Source organism: Momordica charantia (genome assembly GCF_013281855.1).
Source record: "Momordica charantia cultivar OHB3-1 chromosome 4 unlocalized genomic scaffold, Mcharantia_2.0 BLBB01000004.1, whole genome shotgun sequence".
Lineage (NCBI taxonomy): Eukaryota > Viridiplantae > Streptophyta > Magnoliopsida > Cucurbitales > Cucurbitaceae > Momordica > Momordica charantia.
In genome coordinates, this window is record NW_028275162.1 from 3,629,972 (window position 1) to 3,645,768 (window position 15,797).

Genomic DNA, 15,797 nt, shown 5'->3' on the forward strand with positions numbered 1-15,797 from the left:
TACAACACTCCGATCAGTGCTAAACAAATTAAATTTTAAAAATCAATATTTACAAAATTCAAATCTTGATCTTGTTATTCCGACAAATGTACAACATTGTGAAGTTATGTTTAAGTTGAATATTTGAAACTTGATTTTGAATTAAATAAAGCAGAATAATATATGAAAATAAATCACAATAGGATTATCAAAGTTCTATTTTTTTTTTTTAAACAAACAGGTTGGATAACTCATCTCATTTCCTCGTCTAAATTTTGAAAAATAGATGAAAAAGAGAAAAAAGAAAATTTGGAGAAATAGATGAAAAAGAAAAGAAAAAGAAAAGCGGTGATTCCGGTCGCGGGGATAAAAAAGCAGAAATTCCCTGGGACACGATATATCGAAAGAACAATAATTTAATTTAGGGATAAAAAAAAAATCCTAATAGGAAAAAAAAAAACAAAAAACAGATGGAATCGTAAACGTGGATACGATCACAGCGTTCAACCCATCTCCTGTGTTCCTCCATCTTCGTCCCGAGATTCGTCTGTGTTCTCTTGTTCTCCAGGCCTGAAACTTTCTCTCATACGATTTCGGCCTTGAGGATTGGCATCTCCATCTCGGAAGAATGGGCGATTCCCGAGGAGGTTGCTGTCCGTCCATGGATCTGTTCCGCTCGGAGCCGATGCAGCTTGTGCAGCTCATCATTCCCATCGAGTCTGCGCATCTCACTGTCTCCTACCTCGGTGATCTCGGCCTTCTCCAGTTCAAAGATGTATCTAGACTTTCTCGCTTTCACTATCTCCCTAATCTTTCACTTCTCTGATTCTGTTTTGGTTTTTGCTTCACCCCGGCTTGCATTGTTTTTGTTCGAGATTATGTAATTCCGGTGTTTGTTTGTTTTTGTTGCTTGTCAATCTATATCATATGAGTTTGAGCTACGTATACTCTGTTGATGCTCAGACTGAACTTGATTGCTACTGTTTTTAGTTTATTGTGCTTCACTGTGGTGAAAATTCTCTTGCATTTGTTGCAACCGGAGGTCGTTTCGACTGTTTTTAATGGTTTGAGTTCCATATACGCTTTGTTGGTCGATTATCCAGTAACTGTCAGCTTGTATGTCAGCATCTTTTATCTCATGGAGTTGTCCTTGGATATAGGGCTTCGATATTTAGTTAAGTAAGATGGGTGACTAAGGAACTCCAAAGTCGGCTCAAAGGTTGAACATAGTATTCAGCAGTTCAAGATCCCTTTAGTTTTGGGCTATCTACTTAGAGTATATAGCACGCACTTGGGTTTTCTGATGATGACATATTGGAGGTTCATGTGGTAGTTTCAAATTTCAAGCACCCAATGATTGGGGACCTGGGGTTAAAAAATTTTTTGAGCATTCAGAGGAAGAAAAATACGTGGAAGGTCTGAAGTATTATATGGCATACAATCTCATGAGGTTTGAAAATTTTCCCAATATAAGGCACAAGTGGAATCATGTTAGAAAGTCATCTTATCTACACTCCGTGCATAGCTATTTCAAAAAATGAAACCTTTTCGTAATTACATCCCCATCTTATTGATCCGATTGTCCCCTCACCCAACGAAGATCAATGGAGATGGCCCCACGAACCATCGGGCTTATAGACCACCAGATCAACCTTCAAACTACTCTGCTCACACACTGTCCATGACCAACAGGAATCCTCTACTCTAACATTTGGCATGATAAATACCCCAAGAAAGTTAAATTTTTCTGCTGGAAACTCACTCACGGGGCCTTAAACACTCATGATAGAGTACAGAGAAAGAACCCCCAATTGTACCTGTCTCCAAATTGCTGCATACTATGTTTTGGAAGCTCCGAAACACAAAGCCATCTATTTATTCATTGCCCATTTGCCACTCGATTTTGGAACTGCTTGCTCTCAAGTTTCAGATGGACAACAGCTCTCCACACACAACCAGCTACACTACTTGATTGTTTTTTGGTGGGGCACCCCTTCAACAGAGGAAAAGCTATACTTTGGACACAACTGATTCGAGCCTTCCTTTAGTCTTTATGGTTAGAAAGGAATCATCGGGTCTTCAACAACAAGGCACTCTCCTTTGAAAACTTTTTTGATAGGGGCATTGTACTTGCTATGTGGTGGTGCAAATGTTTTTATCCGCCTTTCAATAGTTACTCTTTAAATGAGCTTATTACAAGTTGGGAAGCCTTCTTGTAATTGCCCTTGTGGCCTTTTGCCTTTTGTATATTTCATACTATCAATGAAATATTGTTTCATACAAAAAAAAAAAAAAAATGAAACGTTTTTGTAATTACATCCCTAATGTACTTATTCTTTATGATGCTCACTCATATTGAAAGAATACAGATATCATTCATATTATAATGTTAATATTTCTTGGAAAACATTGTCGTAATATTATACTATATGTATTTTTGATGGAGCATGATACTTATTGATGTTATTGGTTATGCTAGAGTTGTGAATATGTATCAGCTTCCTGCTGTTCTCTTCTCTTTTGAAATAGAGAACTTGTGTTTCTCATATAGCCGTTTCAAAAATCAATATTAAGATGGTGCTAACTCTTGGTTTTTCTGTAACTTATTTTCTTCTGGCATTTATTCTGCCGTGCCTAATTCTCATGTATTTATTCTTCCAGCTCAATGCTGAGAAAAGCCCGTTCCAACGTACTTATGCTGCACAGGTATTTCTTGACCCATGTCTCAAAAGATCATTTATGTGCTTCAGTTGTGTTTAGTTTTAATCCTATCAAACAAATAAGAACTACTGTAATAGATAAATTGGTTCTGTATGAATCTTGGTTATCCTTCCCATATTATCTTACATATATATGCACTTGTACGAAGTTTTATCATACTGGCATGTTATTAGTTGAAATAGCTGCAAGTGTGATAAAGTTTGTTCCTCGGGGAGGGTTCTTGGTGGACTTCCATCCACCAGAAGGTTTTTTGTAACTACGGTCTTCGTTTGATTATACAAGATTGGAAAGTTGCGATTGTATAGCTCTTTGGGGAGGGTTCACTCTACCCTCCGCCTTTAGACTGTTCATCCCTTTTTTTGGGGCTATCTTTTGATGAATATATTCTCTTTGTTTCTTATCAAAAAAAAAAAAAAGGAAAGTTTGTTAGAATATGTCAATTGAATAGTGATCCAGAATTAGTCTAGCTTTTATACCGAAGTGGATTTAATGAGTGTAACACGTTCTGATATTTTGTAATGGTAAGATAGGTTTGTATTTCTGCCACCTCTGCTTAACTCAGTTTTCATGCATTATTGGAATATGTAGCTTCAGGGGTTGTTTGGGGATTTGCCATCCATTTTTGATGGAGACTGGATTTCCGTTTGGTTACGAGGCTGATAAGTTCAAAGTTGTAATAGGAAAGATTATTTGATTATGAATGTTTCCAATAAATTTTCACAGTGAAAACTTCGCTAACTCTGCCTCATTATAAATGGATCTTTTGAATGGTATGAGAATTGAGTAGTATAATTTGTTTACTTGTCACTTACATTAGGTTTGCATTTCTCTTCCTCTGTTGAACTTACCTTTCTTATTCTTGGTTTTAACAAGATTAAAAGATGTGCCATTCTCTTCCTCTGTTGAACTTACCTTTCTTATTCTTGGTTTTAACAAGATTAAAAGATGTGGAGAGATGGCACGCAAATTGCATTTTTTCAAGGAGCAGATGTCGAAGACTGGATTGTCAAGCAAAAGCTCCGTTCCACAAATTGATATCAGTGTAGACGACCTTGAGGTATTTAACAATTTGTAACCAGCCAAAGTGGTTCTGGTGCTTCATGTCTTGACCATTTTCTTTTGATCGCATTATATTTATAGGTCAAACTTGGTGAGCTTGAGGCAGAACTGGTTGAAATAAATGCCAATAGTGAGAAGCTACAGCGTTCCTACAATGAACTTGTGGAGTATAAGCTTGTTATGCATAAGGTAAATCCTTTTGAACTTTAACCTAGAGAAGTTACCGGTGTTTCACTTCAAATCATTTGATGCAAGGAAATGTTTATCTTAGCCAGCTCCTTCAGGTATGTTATTCATGGTCATAATGTTGGAAAGTTTGAGACATGAGAAGTGATGTTGGAAGATGACGGTAATAAATTAGATTTCATTGGTTCCTAGAGCAATAAAAGGTGTTTGAAAAAGTAACAGAACTGTTTAGTGTCCTCCCAAAAAGAAAAAAAAGGTACAAGACTTATTGAACACCTGAAAAATACATCGTATGCACCATTTGCTCTGATAGGGATCTGTTCCACAGGTGTACAGCGTACTTGTTTTCAATTACTAGACTTTTTAGTTTGTGTTTGGCATATTTGTACAGATTTATGATTGAATAGTATTTAGATTGCATGTTTCTTGGTTCACTTAATTTTACTTAGTGGTATTCAATCTCATTAAGTTTGTCATTTTTATGTCCGACCTATTTGATTGTTATGAAATTCCCTTTTGTGTCAGGCTGGTGAGTTTTTCAGTGCAGCGCAAAGCAGTGCCCTTGAGCAGCAAAGAGAATTTGAATCACAACGAGTTGGTGGAGATTCAATAGAAGTTCCTTTATTGTTGGAACAAGTACAATCTTGACATTTTCTTTCCAAGTTTAAACAATCTTCGATTTTTACATGGTTTAATTCCATTTGCTTTGTGATGAAGGAATCATCTGTGGATCAGTCAAAGCCGATTAATTTGGGATTTATCTCTGGCCTTGTGCCTCGGGAAAAATCTATGGCATTTGAGAGGATACTATTTCGTGCCACCAGGGGTAATGTGTTTCTGAAGCAGGCTGTAGTTGAGGATCCGGTTGCAGATCCTATTTCTGGAGAGAAGGTAAATTGTTGAAACAACACATTGTAATTTTTTACTGATTTTTTATTGTAACGTTTACATGCTACTTATAATTCGTTACCTGTATTTTTTGTTCATTAAATAAAATACATCCTATATAACTTGTCACGTCTGTTTATCTTTATACTTGGAGTGTAAGCCGTGAAAAAGCCTACTGATAAATTGTATTTGTTAATGTTGTTAAATACTTGTTCTACCTCTTTTAGTTATTTTAATTTTTATTGTGGTCTTAAATCCAAATTAAGGCGATTGAGTAGAGGGCAGTAAAGTTGATATCCAGATGAGAAGTCAGCATAATAAGATTTAAAACAGGACATGATAACACAAAGAATAAGGCAAGAGTAGTAAGCCTGCTATATGTTTTTTTAATGAGAAATGGGAAAATATGTGTTACGACAGAAGGGTGACAATGGGCAAGGGTAGAGGGAACTCTCTCCCAAGGGGCTACACAAGCAATCTCTTACAATAATTTATAATCACGAGGAGGTATAATTATAAAAGAATTTCTTGTGGTTTGAGCACCATCCAGAAGTTGTAGGTTGTACAAGATTACAAAAAGAATCTACTGAAGTTGTCATATCCTCGAAAATCCATTTGTTACACTCCTTCCAAATAAGCCAAAGGTAGCATGAACCGCACTACTCCACAAAATTCTAGCGTTTCCTTAGGAAGGCCCCTCCAAGACTCTTGGAAAGCCAGTAGTCAATGCGCTCCAGTACAAATCACTCATTCAAAATGAAACCCCACACTTTTTGAGCGAAATTACAATGCAAGAAGATGTGGTCAGAGGATTCACAGTCATTGTAGCACAAGGAGCAAACTGAAGGGGAGAGCACCCAACTTTGGAATGAACTTGTAACAAAATCAACAACCTAGTGAAGATGGGAAATCCATTAAAAAATTGAATTTTTAGGATTCAGTCTTCTTCATCCTGGCAAACTCTTGCCTAGCCAAGCCAGCCCTCTTAGTCTTGCCAACACAAGCTTGAACCTGTTGAAGTCATTTGACATTTGGTGACACGCTTCTCTTTTGGGATAATCTGCTTTCTACCCCCAAAAGATTTCTTCAATTTCTTCTAAACCTCCCCAGCTTGAGTTGTTTCAATGAGTTTCTTCTTCTTTGGCATCTTAAAATTGATTTTGATATCAGTTAGTGAGAATCTCTTAAAATCCGTTTGCACTAGGATTGTTACGTTTTTTTAGTAAATAATTGCTACTCGTGATGTTAATTGGTGCGTGAAACTTAATCTGTCAACTTTGATTATATCTTACTTTTTTTTGTCAAATGTGGATGTTTTACAGATTGAGAAAAACGTGTTTGTTGTTTTCTACTCTGGAGAAAGAGCGAAGAATAAAATTCTAAAAATATGTGAGGCATTTGGAGCAAATCGTTACCCTTTTAATGAGGACTTGGGGAAACAAGCCCAAATGATTGCCGAGGTATTGAATCTTCTGCTTCTTGGATTGAGTTAGCTCATCTAATGGAATGTTATGGGAGCCTATGAATTTAAACTTATTCCTGTTTGCTACAAAGCTTGGATTTTCTTACTAATTTCTTGACTTTGTCTTTCTGTTGCCTGAGGTGTGGTGTTGATTTAGAAGATGATTATACTCTCTCCTGTTAGCTTGAAGAGCTTAATAAATTGTGTGTGTGAAACTTTTATATTCTAATGTGATTGGGATCAATTCCGAAGTTAGAGCATAATATTGCTTGGCTTTGGCCACTTTATTTATTTATTATTATTATTTTTTATCTTCCTCCACAATTTCATGTGTATCCTGTTCAGCATGATTTGAATATCTATGTTGCTATGACTTTCCCATGCTATTTCATGATTGGAAACGTTGTTGTACCATTGGAGCATTTTCATTGTGAAGTTTTGGCACCCAATGTCAGAACATTTATTTGCTTGCTGGTGCAGAATTTGAGGTTTTTGTATTTAGAGAAACTTTTGAATTAGACAACAAAATTATCTGCAGGAATTATAACATGGATGTAATAAGCAATCTAGGTGTCACAAATGCGAATCCATCCTCCATAACTTTGTGTCATGAAGGCTTGAACACATGTGAGAGAACCATATGCCCTAATTTGGACTGGTCACTGTCCTGGTTTATGTTATGTGAAAATGCAGGGAAAAATGTGGGACATTTGTTTTCTCATTGCTCTTTGAGCAGAAGATGTTGGAATTCCCTCCTGCAAATCTTCCAAGTTTCTTGGACTCTTGCACTTTGCAACATTATTTGGATGCTTTCTGGTCCCAGATCTAGAGGGAGGGTAAAATCTTATGGTTAAATGTGATTAAGGCAGTGACTTGGGGAATTTGGCTGAAAAGAAATGATCGGATTTTTTGTGGTGTTCCTTGTGTAATTCTTTCAATTTTCAATTGGGGAGCCTTTTTTGCAAGCTCCTATTAAGCAATAGGTTTCTGTAGGTAACTTCTCACCATATGAATAAGTTCTCTTTCCTTCCACACGGGGGGTGGTTGGTTTGAGTCTTTTAATCCAAGATTTCACATGAGAGGCTGGTCCATTGTATAGAGAGGGAGGAGTTATCTCTACCCACTTCAGTGCCCCTATAAGCATTGTTGACTTCATGAACAACTGAACGAGCATTGTAGTTCTAGCCTTTATCAACCATCTCTTCAAAGAGAAAAGAGATGAGAGGAAGGAGAGAAGTGAAGGGAGTGGATCCATGAAGAGTACGTGGTGAGTGAAGGGAATTGGCAGGCAGAGGGGGAGAGCATTGGTAGGACTTTATTGGGATTTGTAATAGGCTATACTTATACGGCATACCTATTGTTATTTCTATTTAAAAATTTAATCAGGAAGCATTGAAGCCTCTCAAATTTGTAAGGGGAAAAGGAAAAATTTATTTTGCTTGATAGAGCTCGCGTGTATTTTATTTATATTTGAAATTTAACTTTACAACCATTGGTGGAGATTCAAATAGTCGACGTTAAACTACGAGAAATTTTATTAATACTTTAACTAATGCTCATGTTATTTTATTTATCATACGCTCCCAAAATAAAGAATGGTTCTTCACACTGTGCAATCAGATTCTTGAGGCAGCACATTGTAACTTGCTGATGTTGTCTGAGGTTGTGGTTCAAACTTGCACTTTGGCAACTGCCTCTTAACGTTAATATAACCGTTGAAATCTGAATCCCACAAAATTTATTTTCCAAGGCTTATTTGTGTTTTTGCCTTTCTCATTATCATTGTCAGGTTCCTGCTGAAGTTCTATTTCAATATTTTGCATTCTAACTTATGTAACTACCATGAACATAGGCATCTGGAAGACTGTCTGAGATGAAGACTACAATAGATGTAGGGCTGCTACACCGGGGTAATCTGTTGCGGACTATTGGAGAACATTTTGAAAATTGGAATCTTCTGGTCTGTTATAAACTACTTTTAGAACCTTTTATTCACATTTTTAAAATTCCGGTTTTAATGTGGATGCAGAATTTTTATTTGCTGCTTGTTGTGCTGTTCTAATTACCTTACATTACCTTTTGAACTCTGAAGGTGAGGAAGGAAAAATCTATATACCATATCTTGAACATGCTTAGCCTTGACGTAACCAAAAAGTGTCTGGTGGCTGAGGGGTGGGGTCCTGTTTTTGGAACAAAGCAGGTAATTCTTCTGCCTATTTATTTGTTGTCTGAGCAATATAAATAACAGCCGAACTTTTTGCTACTAGAATTGAATACTTGTGACACCAAACTTGAATTTTCAGATTCAAGATGCACTCCAGCGGGCAGCAACTGATTCCAACTCCCAGGTTGGACCAATTTTCCAGGTTTTGTTAACTACAGAAGCACCACCTACTTATTTTCGGACAAACAAATTCTCCACTGCTTTTCAAGACATTGTGGATGCATATGGGTAAGTTAGTCTGATTTCATATTTACTCTATAACAAATAATGGACGATGTGTTTTCTGATTGTTCCATAGTGGTGGAATGTTATGGAATTCGAAACTATTAACGGTAATATGCCCTACTATATGAAATAGTGATAATAAAGAAATCTTTGTACTTACTGTTCATGTTAGTCATTTTCTCTTGCTAGATTAAAGTCAACAATTAAGAGGATTCCACTTTCCATATTTGGTTTTCACTTTTTTTTTTCTTCTTCTCCGTCTAGTGGTCAATAAGGGCCAATGTAAATAGTAAAGGGCGTTTAGAGGGAATGGGTTCAAACCATGGGGGCTACCTACCTAGGATTTAATATCCTACGAGTTACTTTGACAACCAAATGTAGTAGGGTTAGACAGTTGTCCCGTGAGATTAGTTGAGGTGCGCGTAAGCTGGTGCGGAAACTCACGGATATAAAAAGAAAGAAAACTTTCTCATTCTTCTACAAAATGATAATTACTTTAGAGGCCATGAAGAAGGGAACCTGAGCTTACTTTTGCCATAGTTCCACTGCCTGTTGAGAAATTTATAATTATTATCATTTTGAAGAGTACTTGAAACATTAACTTGATAGTATCTTCCCATTCTTATTAAAAAAAGGTCCCTCTCCCTCTCGGACTTCACCAAGCTCTCCTTTTTTAAAGTGTCCATGGGCGATTCGGTGAGATTTTGGGAGGATAGGTGGATTGATTCATCCCCCATTTCCTCATATTTCCCTGATTTGTACGTCCTCTCTTCCAAAAAGAACCAATCAGTGGCTGCTTGTTGGGTTCTGGAGGATTCAACTTGGGACATTGGGTTGAGAAGGAACCTCTTTGATAGGGAGGTTGACAAGTGGGCTGTCTTTAGTCAAGGTAGGGATTGCTTATAGTGGAAGGCAGACAGAAAGGGGATATTTTCAGCAAAATCAGCATATATAGCTCTGACATCTCCTTCCCCTAAACTGAGCACGGTCACAACTTCTATAATTTGGAATTTCAGGGTTCCGAAAAAGGTGAAATTCTTCCTATGGACTCTTTTCTATAGGGGCACAAATATGGCCGAGAGAATCCAGAGAAAGCTCCCACATTGGGCTCTCTCTCCTTCGGCTTGTGTTCTATGCCTAAAAGATTTAGAATCGGTGGATCACATTTTTTTACATTGTTCTTTTGCCACCCGGGCATGGAACTTTGTGGCTTCCCTTATGGATTTCACCTTTTGTCTCCCAAAAAGATAGATGATTTTATAGCTGAAGGTTTTGGAGGTTCAACGCTTAAAGGGAAAGCTTCAGTCCCATGGAATTGTGCGGCGAGGGCCCTCCTTTGGCTCCTTTCGAGAGAGAGGAATGAGTCGCTTTAGATTCTTTTTGTGTGAATATTAAGCATACAACTTCTTGGTGGGCATCAATTCATAAGAAGGTCTTTTGTAACTACAGTATTTTTTTGATCTTACAAGATTGGAAAGCTATGAACCATCATGGGATGACCCAAGTAGTCAATCAGGGCCCATGTAAATAGCAAAGGACTTAGAGGGAATAGGTTCAAACCATGGTGGCCACCTACCTAGAATTTAATATCCTACGAGTTTTCTTGTCAACCAAATATAGTAGGGTCAGGCGGTTGGCCCGTGAATAGTCGAGGTGCGCGTAAGTTGGTCCGGACACACGAATATAAAAAAAGAAAAAATTGGAAAGCTACGATTGTATAGATCCTTAGGGGGGGGGTTCTCTCCACCCTTCGTCTTTAGGCTATTCTCGCCCTTTTTGAGATCTTTTGATATGAATTTATGTTTACTGTTTCCTATAAAAAAAAATATTTCTAGCTAGATCATGCTCTATTTTGGAATATACTAGTTCTCATTCTCCTAAGTAGTATTTTATAATTAGGTAGGAAAAGGTTGAGAACTTCGTTAATTTCTTATTGTATCAGTGCTTTCTCTGGCAGATCTTTCTAGTTTAAATATATCTTGGTCATCATGTTATTGGCAGAAATACGACTGAACTTAATCTACAATGTAATTACAGGGTGGCAAAGTATCAAGAAGCCAATCCTGGTGTATACACCATTGTCACGTTTCCATTTCTATTTGCTGTTATGTTTGGTGATTGGGGGCATGGAATATGTCTGTTACTTGCAACACTGTATTTTATATTACGGGAAAAAAAACTTTCTTCTCAGGTAATTTCTTATAACTTATTACTAATTTAATACAGAAGTTTCTCAGAATAATATGATGTTATATTTACCGATCGAAATGATTCTATTAAATTTTTAAGGTAGCTTCACTTTAAAATTACGTGATGTGTCTTCTCTATCAATTCCTGATAATTCTTAACCAGCTTGGTAATGAACATGTAACTTATACCGATCGAAATGATTCTATTAAATTTTTAAGGTAGCTTCACTTTAAAATTACGTGACGTGTCTTCTCTATCGATTCCTGATAATTCTTAACCAGCTTGGTAATGAACATGTAACTTATGCTTATTGCCCGACTCGTGGAGTTCATTAAGATTTTTTATTTTATTTTTTTATTTTATAACAAGATACGAACTTTTCATTGATGGATGAAAAGGAACAGATATTCTTAGCACGACAGCCTCTAAAACTGTGGATGACCGAGTTCTTAGAAATGGTCATATTTTGAATAAATAGTCTTAAATCCTCTTTTGGAATGACTATATTGTGAATATTATTATTTTATGGTTAGATGAGGTAGAAGCTCTTGCACCAATTATAGTTTCAAGTAAGAAATTTAGATGTTAGCTGAGCCCCGTATTTAATTTCATTGGATCATCCCATTGACATATATACCACGATCACCCGAATAATGATTTGAATATAAGGAAAATATACAACAGAGCTATGTAAGAACAACAACCAAATATCCCCAATCATCAATAATAAAAAACTGAAAGAATACTTTTAAACATTGAAGAAGTGAAGGTCAAAGCAAAGTGTTAAACTGAATTGAAATTCTTTCCCTCCTAGTCATTATAAGGCTTCTCAAATTTTTTTTTGTTACATTCCTACTAAATATCCAAAATATAGGAAGCATTCTTGCTTGCCAAGGAATCTTTTATATTTGGATATTTTTCTTCAAGAAAAGTTGTTAGTTGGAGTGAGTCTGGTGAAAATGAAATCTAACTATGTTTTCCTTTAAAATTTCAGAAGCTTGGAGATATCACTGAAATGGCCTTTGGTGGACGCTACGTCATTTTGATGATGTCACTTTTTTCAATATACACAGGTCTGATCTATAATGAGTTCTTCTCAGTCCCATTTGGACTGTTTGGTCACTCAGCATATGCATGTCGTAGTCCTGATTGCAGGTATGCCAGTGTAACCTTTTACGTACTTTATCCACATTTTTCTGTAATTCATGCTCTGTGACTTGGTAATGATGGTTACTGCTATAATCTCCATCACTGTAGTGATGCTGCTACTGCGGGGTTGATAAAGGTGGGTTCTACATATCCATTTGGCTTGGATCCTGTATGGCATGGTACTCGAAGCGAGCTTCCATTTCTTAACTCTCTGAAAATGAAAATGTCGATCCTCCTTGGAGTTGCACAAATGAACCTTGGAATCATAATAAGCTATTTCAATGCTACATTTTTTCGGAATAGTATCAATATCTGGTGAGTTCTATGCCATTTTTATTCTTCTATCATTACTTCCATGTTATTCCTTAGTTTTCACCGTTCAAGATTTTTATTATGGGTGAATCACTGCTCTTCGTAATATTGTAGGTAATAATTGTTGTAATAAACCATCTGCTTTGTATTGTTGACTCGTGTACAATTTTCAGGTTCCAATTCCTGCCACAGATGATATTTCTGAACAGCCTTTTCGGTTATCTTTCCCTTCTTATCATCCTAAAATGGTGCACTGGTTCAAAAGCTGATCTGTACCACGTAATGATATACATGTTCCTGAGCCCCACAGACGATCTGGGTGAAAATCAGCTTTTTGCCGGGCAGAAAAATGTTCAGGTATCTCCCTTCTACTTATATTAATGTTCCTATTTAACTCTTGGATTTATTTTCCTGATACGCATATTTTTCCCTCCTATGTGCAGATTGTGCTGCTCTTACTGGCCCTTGTTGCTGTACCATGGATGCTGCTTCCAAAGCCTTTTCTTTTGAAGAAACAGCACGAACAGGTCTGCTTTGAGTTCTCTTATTTTCTGTGTGTAGGCGCAACCGTGTTTGTCTGTTTCTTTATGTGTGTTCTCTTGGGGAGGCTTACGTTTGACTAGATTCCGGTCTGACAATCATGTTTCTTTCAGAGGTTCCAAGGCCAGTCTTATGCACCACTTCCAAGTGCTGACGATTCCCTTGAGTTGGAGTCGCATCATGATTCACACGGTCATGAGGAGTTTGAGTTCGGTGAAGTTTTTGTGCATCAACTTATACATACCATTGAATTTGTGCTTGGAGCGGTATCAAATACAGCTTCCTATCTTCGTCTATGGGCTTTAAGGTATGTACATCAAGTGGTGTCCATTGTCAGTTTCTTGGTTGTGTTTGGCATTGCCACTCTTTATCGATTATAGAGTTCACAATTTAGAAAGGTGAATTTAAATGGTACTTTCTTTTTTTCGTTTTATTTAACCTGGCATTGCCATATGAAATTGTGAATGAAATTTGTTGTATGTTGAAATTTGTTATGTATGAACAGTGCGGAGTACTAGCAGTATCTTAATGACATGTTCTTTTTGAAGTAACGACAATGCAAATAACTAGTTTGACAATTTATTTTGTTATCCAGTCTTGCTCACTCAGAGTTGTCCAGCGTGTTCTATGAGAAGGTTCTCGTTCTATCTGCGGGGTACGTAACTCTTCTTCATGTTACCTTCTGTTCCCTTAAGTTGTTTGTTCGGAATTATAAACTACAAGCATATAGATAACTGACCTAATGTCGTGGTCACCCACATTATGCACCTGTGTGCTTTTAGACCATTCTCTATAATCCCCTAAAGTTGGCGGTAGTGAATAGTAATCACAATGGTTGAACTAAACAGTAACAAAAGATTTCACTGCCTTTCAGGTACAACAACATACTAATCTTAATAGTGGGCGGGATTGTTTTCATTTTCGCTACCGTTGGTGTGTTGCTACTGATGGAGACTCTAAGTGCCTTCCTTCATGCGTTGCGTCTTCATTGGGTCGAGTTCCAAAACAAGTTCTACGAGGGAGACGGGTACAAATTCCATCCTTTCTCGTTTGCATTGCTCGACGAAGATGACGAATAATCTTCAAGATGGAGCCATGAGAGGTCTGTTCTGGTTTGTGCACAGAAGAAGTGGTTTGTATTGATTCTTTAATTTAAAATATGGTTGAAGGCAATTGCCATTGCCATTGTCCTTGTTGAGGAGTGCCTGAGGTTTCGGCCATTAGCACTTGTTTTTCATTTCCTTGTGCTGCGAAGGGAAAATAATTGGGGTTTTTGGATGAGCCACTGCCCTTTGTAACTGGTAAAACTGATGACCGAATGTAATAAACAAGGATACTGAGTCGTCTCTCTATATATCTATATATATTTATGTGTGGGAATATTTATTTTAAAAAGTTGCTGCTTTTCTATGCTTAGATGCTAGTTTTATTTGATGGGTAGATTTATGAAGGATGGAGGACAATTTTTGTCTCGGTCCTTGAACATTCGGTTTTGGTTCACTCGGGTCTATGTGCGTCCATCTATTTTTAACTTTTGGTCTCTGTAGTTTCAAAATGTTTATTTTGGTCGTTGTAATTTTTAAAATCTTGGAATGACACTAAATTTAGTCATAAATTTGAATTAGTCTTCTTTTTCCCCTTTTTCTTTCTAGATAATGGATTAAAGTGTTTTCCTTCTATATAAAAATTGTGTTAATTTTTTTTACAAAAGTGTAAAGACCAAGATAGACGTTTGGAAATAGAAGAATTAAAATAAACGATAAACGAAAATTGAAATTATATAGAGTAAAATGAATGTTTTTCAAGAGTTTGAGAATCAATTATTTTATTTTGAACCTAATTTCGGATTTTTATGTCTGAGGTGGGGTTTAAATTTCATTTCAGTTCTTAGATCCTTAGACTTATTTCATTTTGGCTGTTAGATTTTTAAAATGTCTTAATCTCTAAATTTTTTAGTTTGTTTTATTTTGATTTTTATATTTTTAAAATGTCTATGACAATTGACAACTATTTTTTCGAAAATTAAATGACCATAGTATGTATAACCATAAACTAGTATTTGTAATTTTGTTTATTTCATTTTACATTCCTACAATTTATATATTTATTCTTAACAAACTCAATATAAAATTGAAAGTATACAAATATATATTAGTGCTTTTTATTTAGGAACTTTTAATTATTAGTTTTTTTATTAAAATAAAAGCAATATTAAATAGATTATTTAAAAAAAATGAAATTTATTGCAAATAATTTTTTTTCTGCAAATCTAGCCAATTTTAACTAAAATAATACTAATGAGCATGTTTTTATTTTAAGTAATACATCGCTTATTAATTTGATTTATATAAATGTATTCAGATTTTGCAATATTTGCAATTATTTATTTTATCTACTAATCTTTTTAACATTTAATTAAATTAAGCTAGATTTAGCAACATCCTAATTTAGTTGAACAAACCCACCTCCTTTTAGAAATGTAAGTAAAATTTTTTAAAATGAAAAATACTTAGGTTTTGACTGATGAGAACTTAGTTGACCATCACTGAAAAATAAGCGGTTCTCGTCAGCACCTAAATACTTTTTCTTAAAAAAGTGGCCCACACAAAAAGAAAACATATATTATTTGAAAAAATAGACATCATAATTCTGTTTACATTATAATTTCACTAATTTACAAACATTGAAAATGAAAATCAAAACTACTTAAAGAGAGCCAGACCGAACATAGCTCAAGCTGACACCTATCTCTAACAAAAGATTAAAAAAAAAAAAACTACCTAAAAAGAGGCACAGTTAAAGAAGAAATAAACCATAAGATTTCTAACACTAGTTATCAATAACCCAACAAAAATGTGGAAA

The 15,797-nt window shown here is 35.9% G+C and overlaps 1 protein-coding gene across 1 annotated transcript; it reads left to right on the top strand.

The window, feature by feature from the left end:
• The first annotated feature begins 433 nt into the window (after window positions 1-433).
• Window positions 434-14,351, top strand: VHA-A2 (vacuolar proton ATPase A2). Its single transcript, XM_088122689.1, has 18 exons — window positions 434-754; window positions 2,641-2,685; window positions 3,638-3,757; window positions 3,841-3,948; window positions 4,471-4,581; window positions 4,663-4,836; window positions 6,156-6,293; window positions 8,148-8,255; window positions 8,388-8,495; window positions 8,599-8,747; window positions 10,782-10,935; window positions 11,929-12,089; window positions 12,192-12,398; window positions 12,569-12,752; window positions 12,839-12,922; window positions 13,049-13,242; window positions 13,531-13,590; window positions 13,810-14,351. Exons 1-18 carry the CDS (start codon window positions 608-610, stop codon window positions 14,012-14,014), a joined length of 2,457 nt encoding a protein of 818 aa, XP_087978815.1. The 5' UTR covers window positions 434-607; the 3' UTR covers window positions 14,015-14,351.
• The last annotated feature ends 1,446 nt before the right edge of the window (window positions 14,352-15,797 follow it).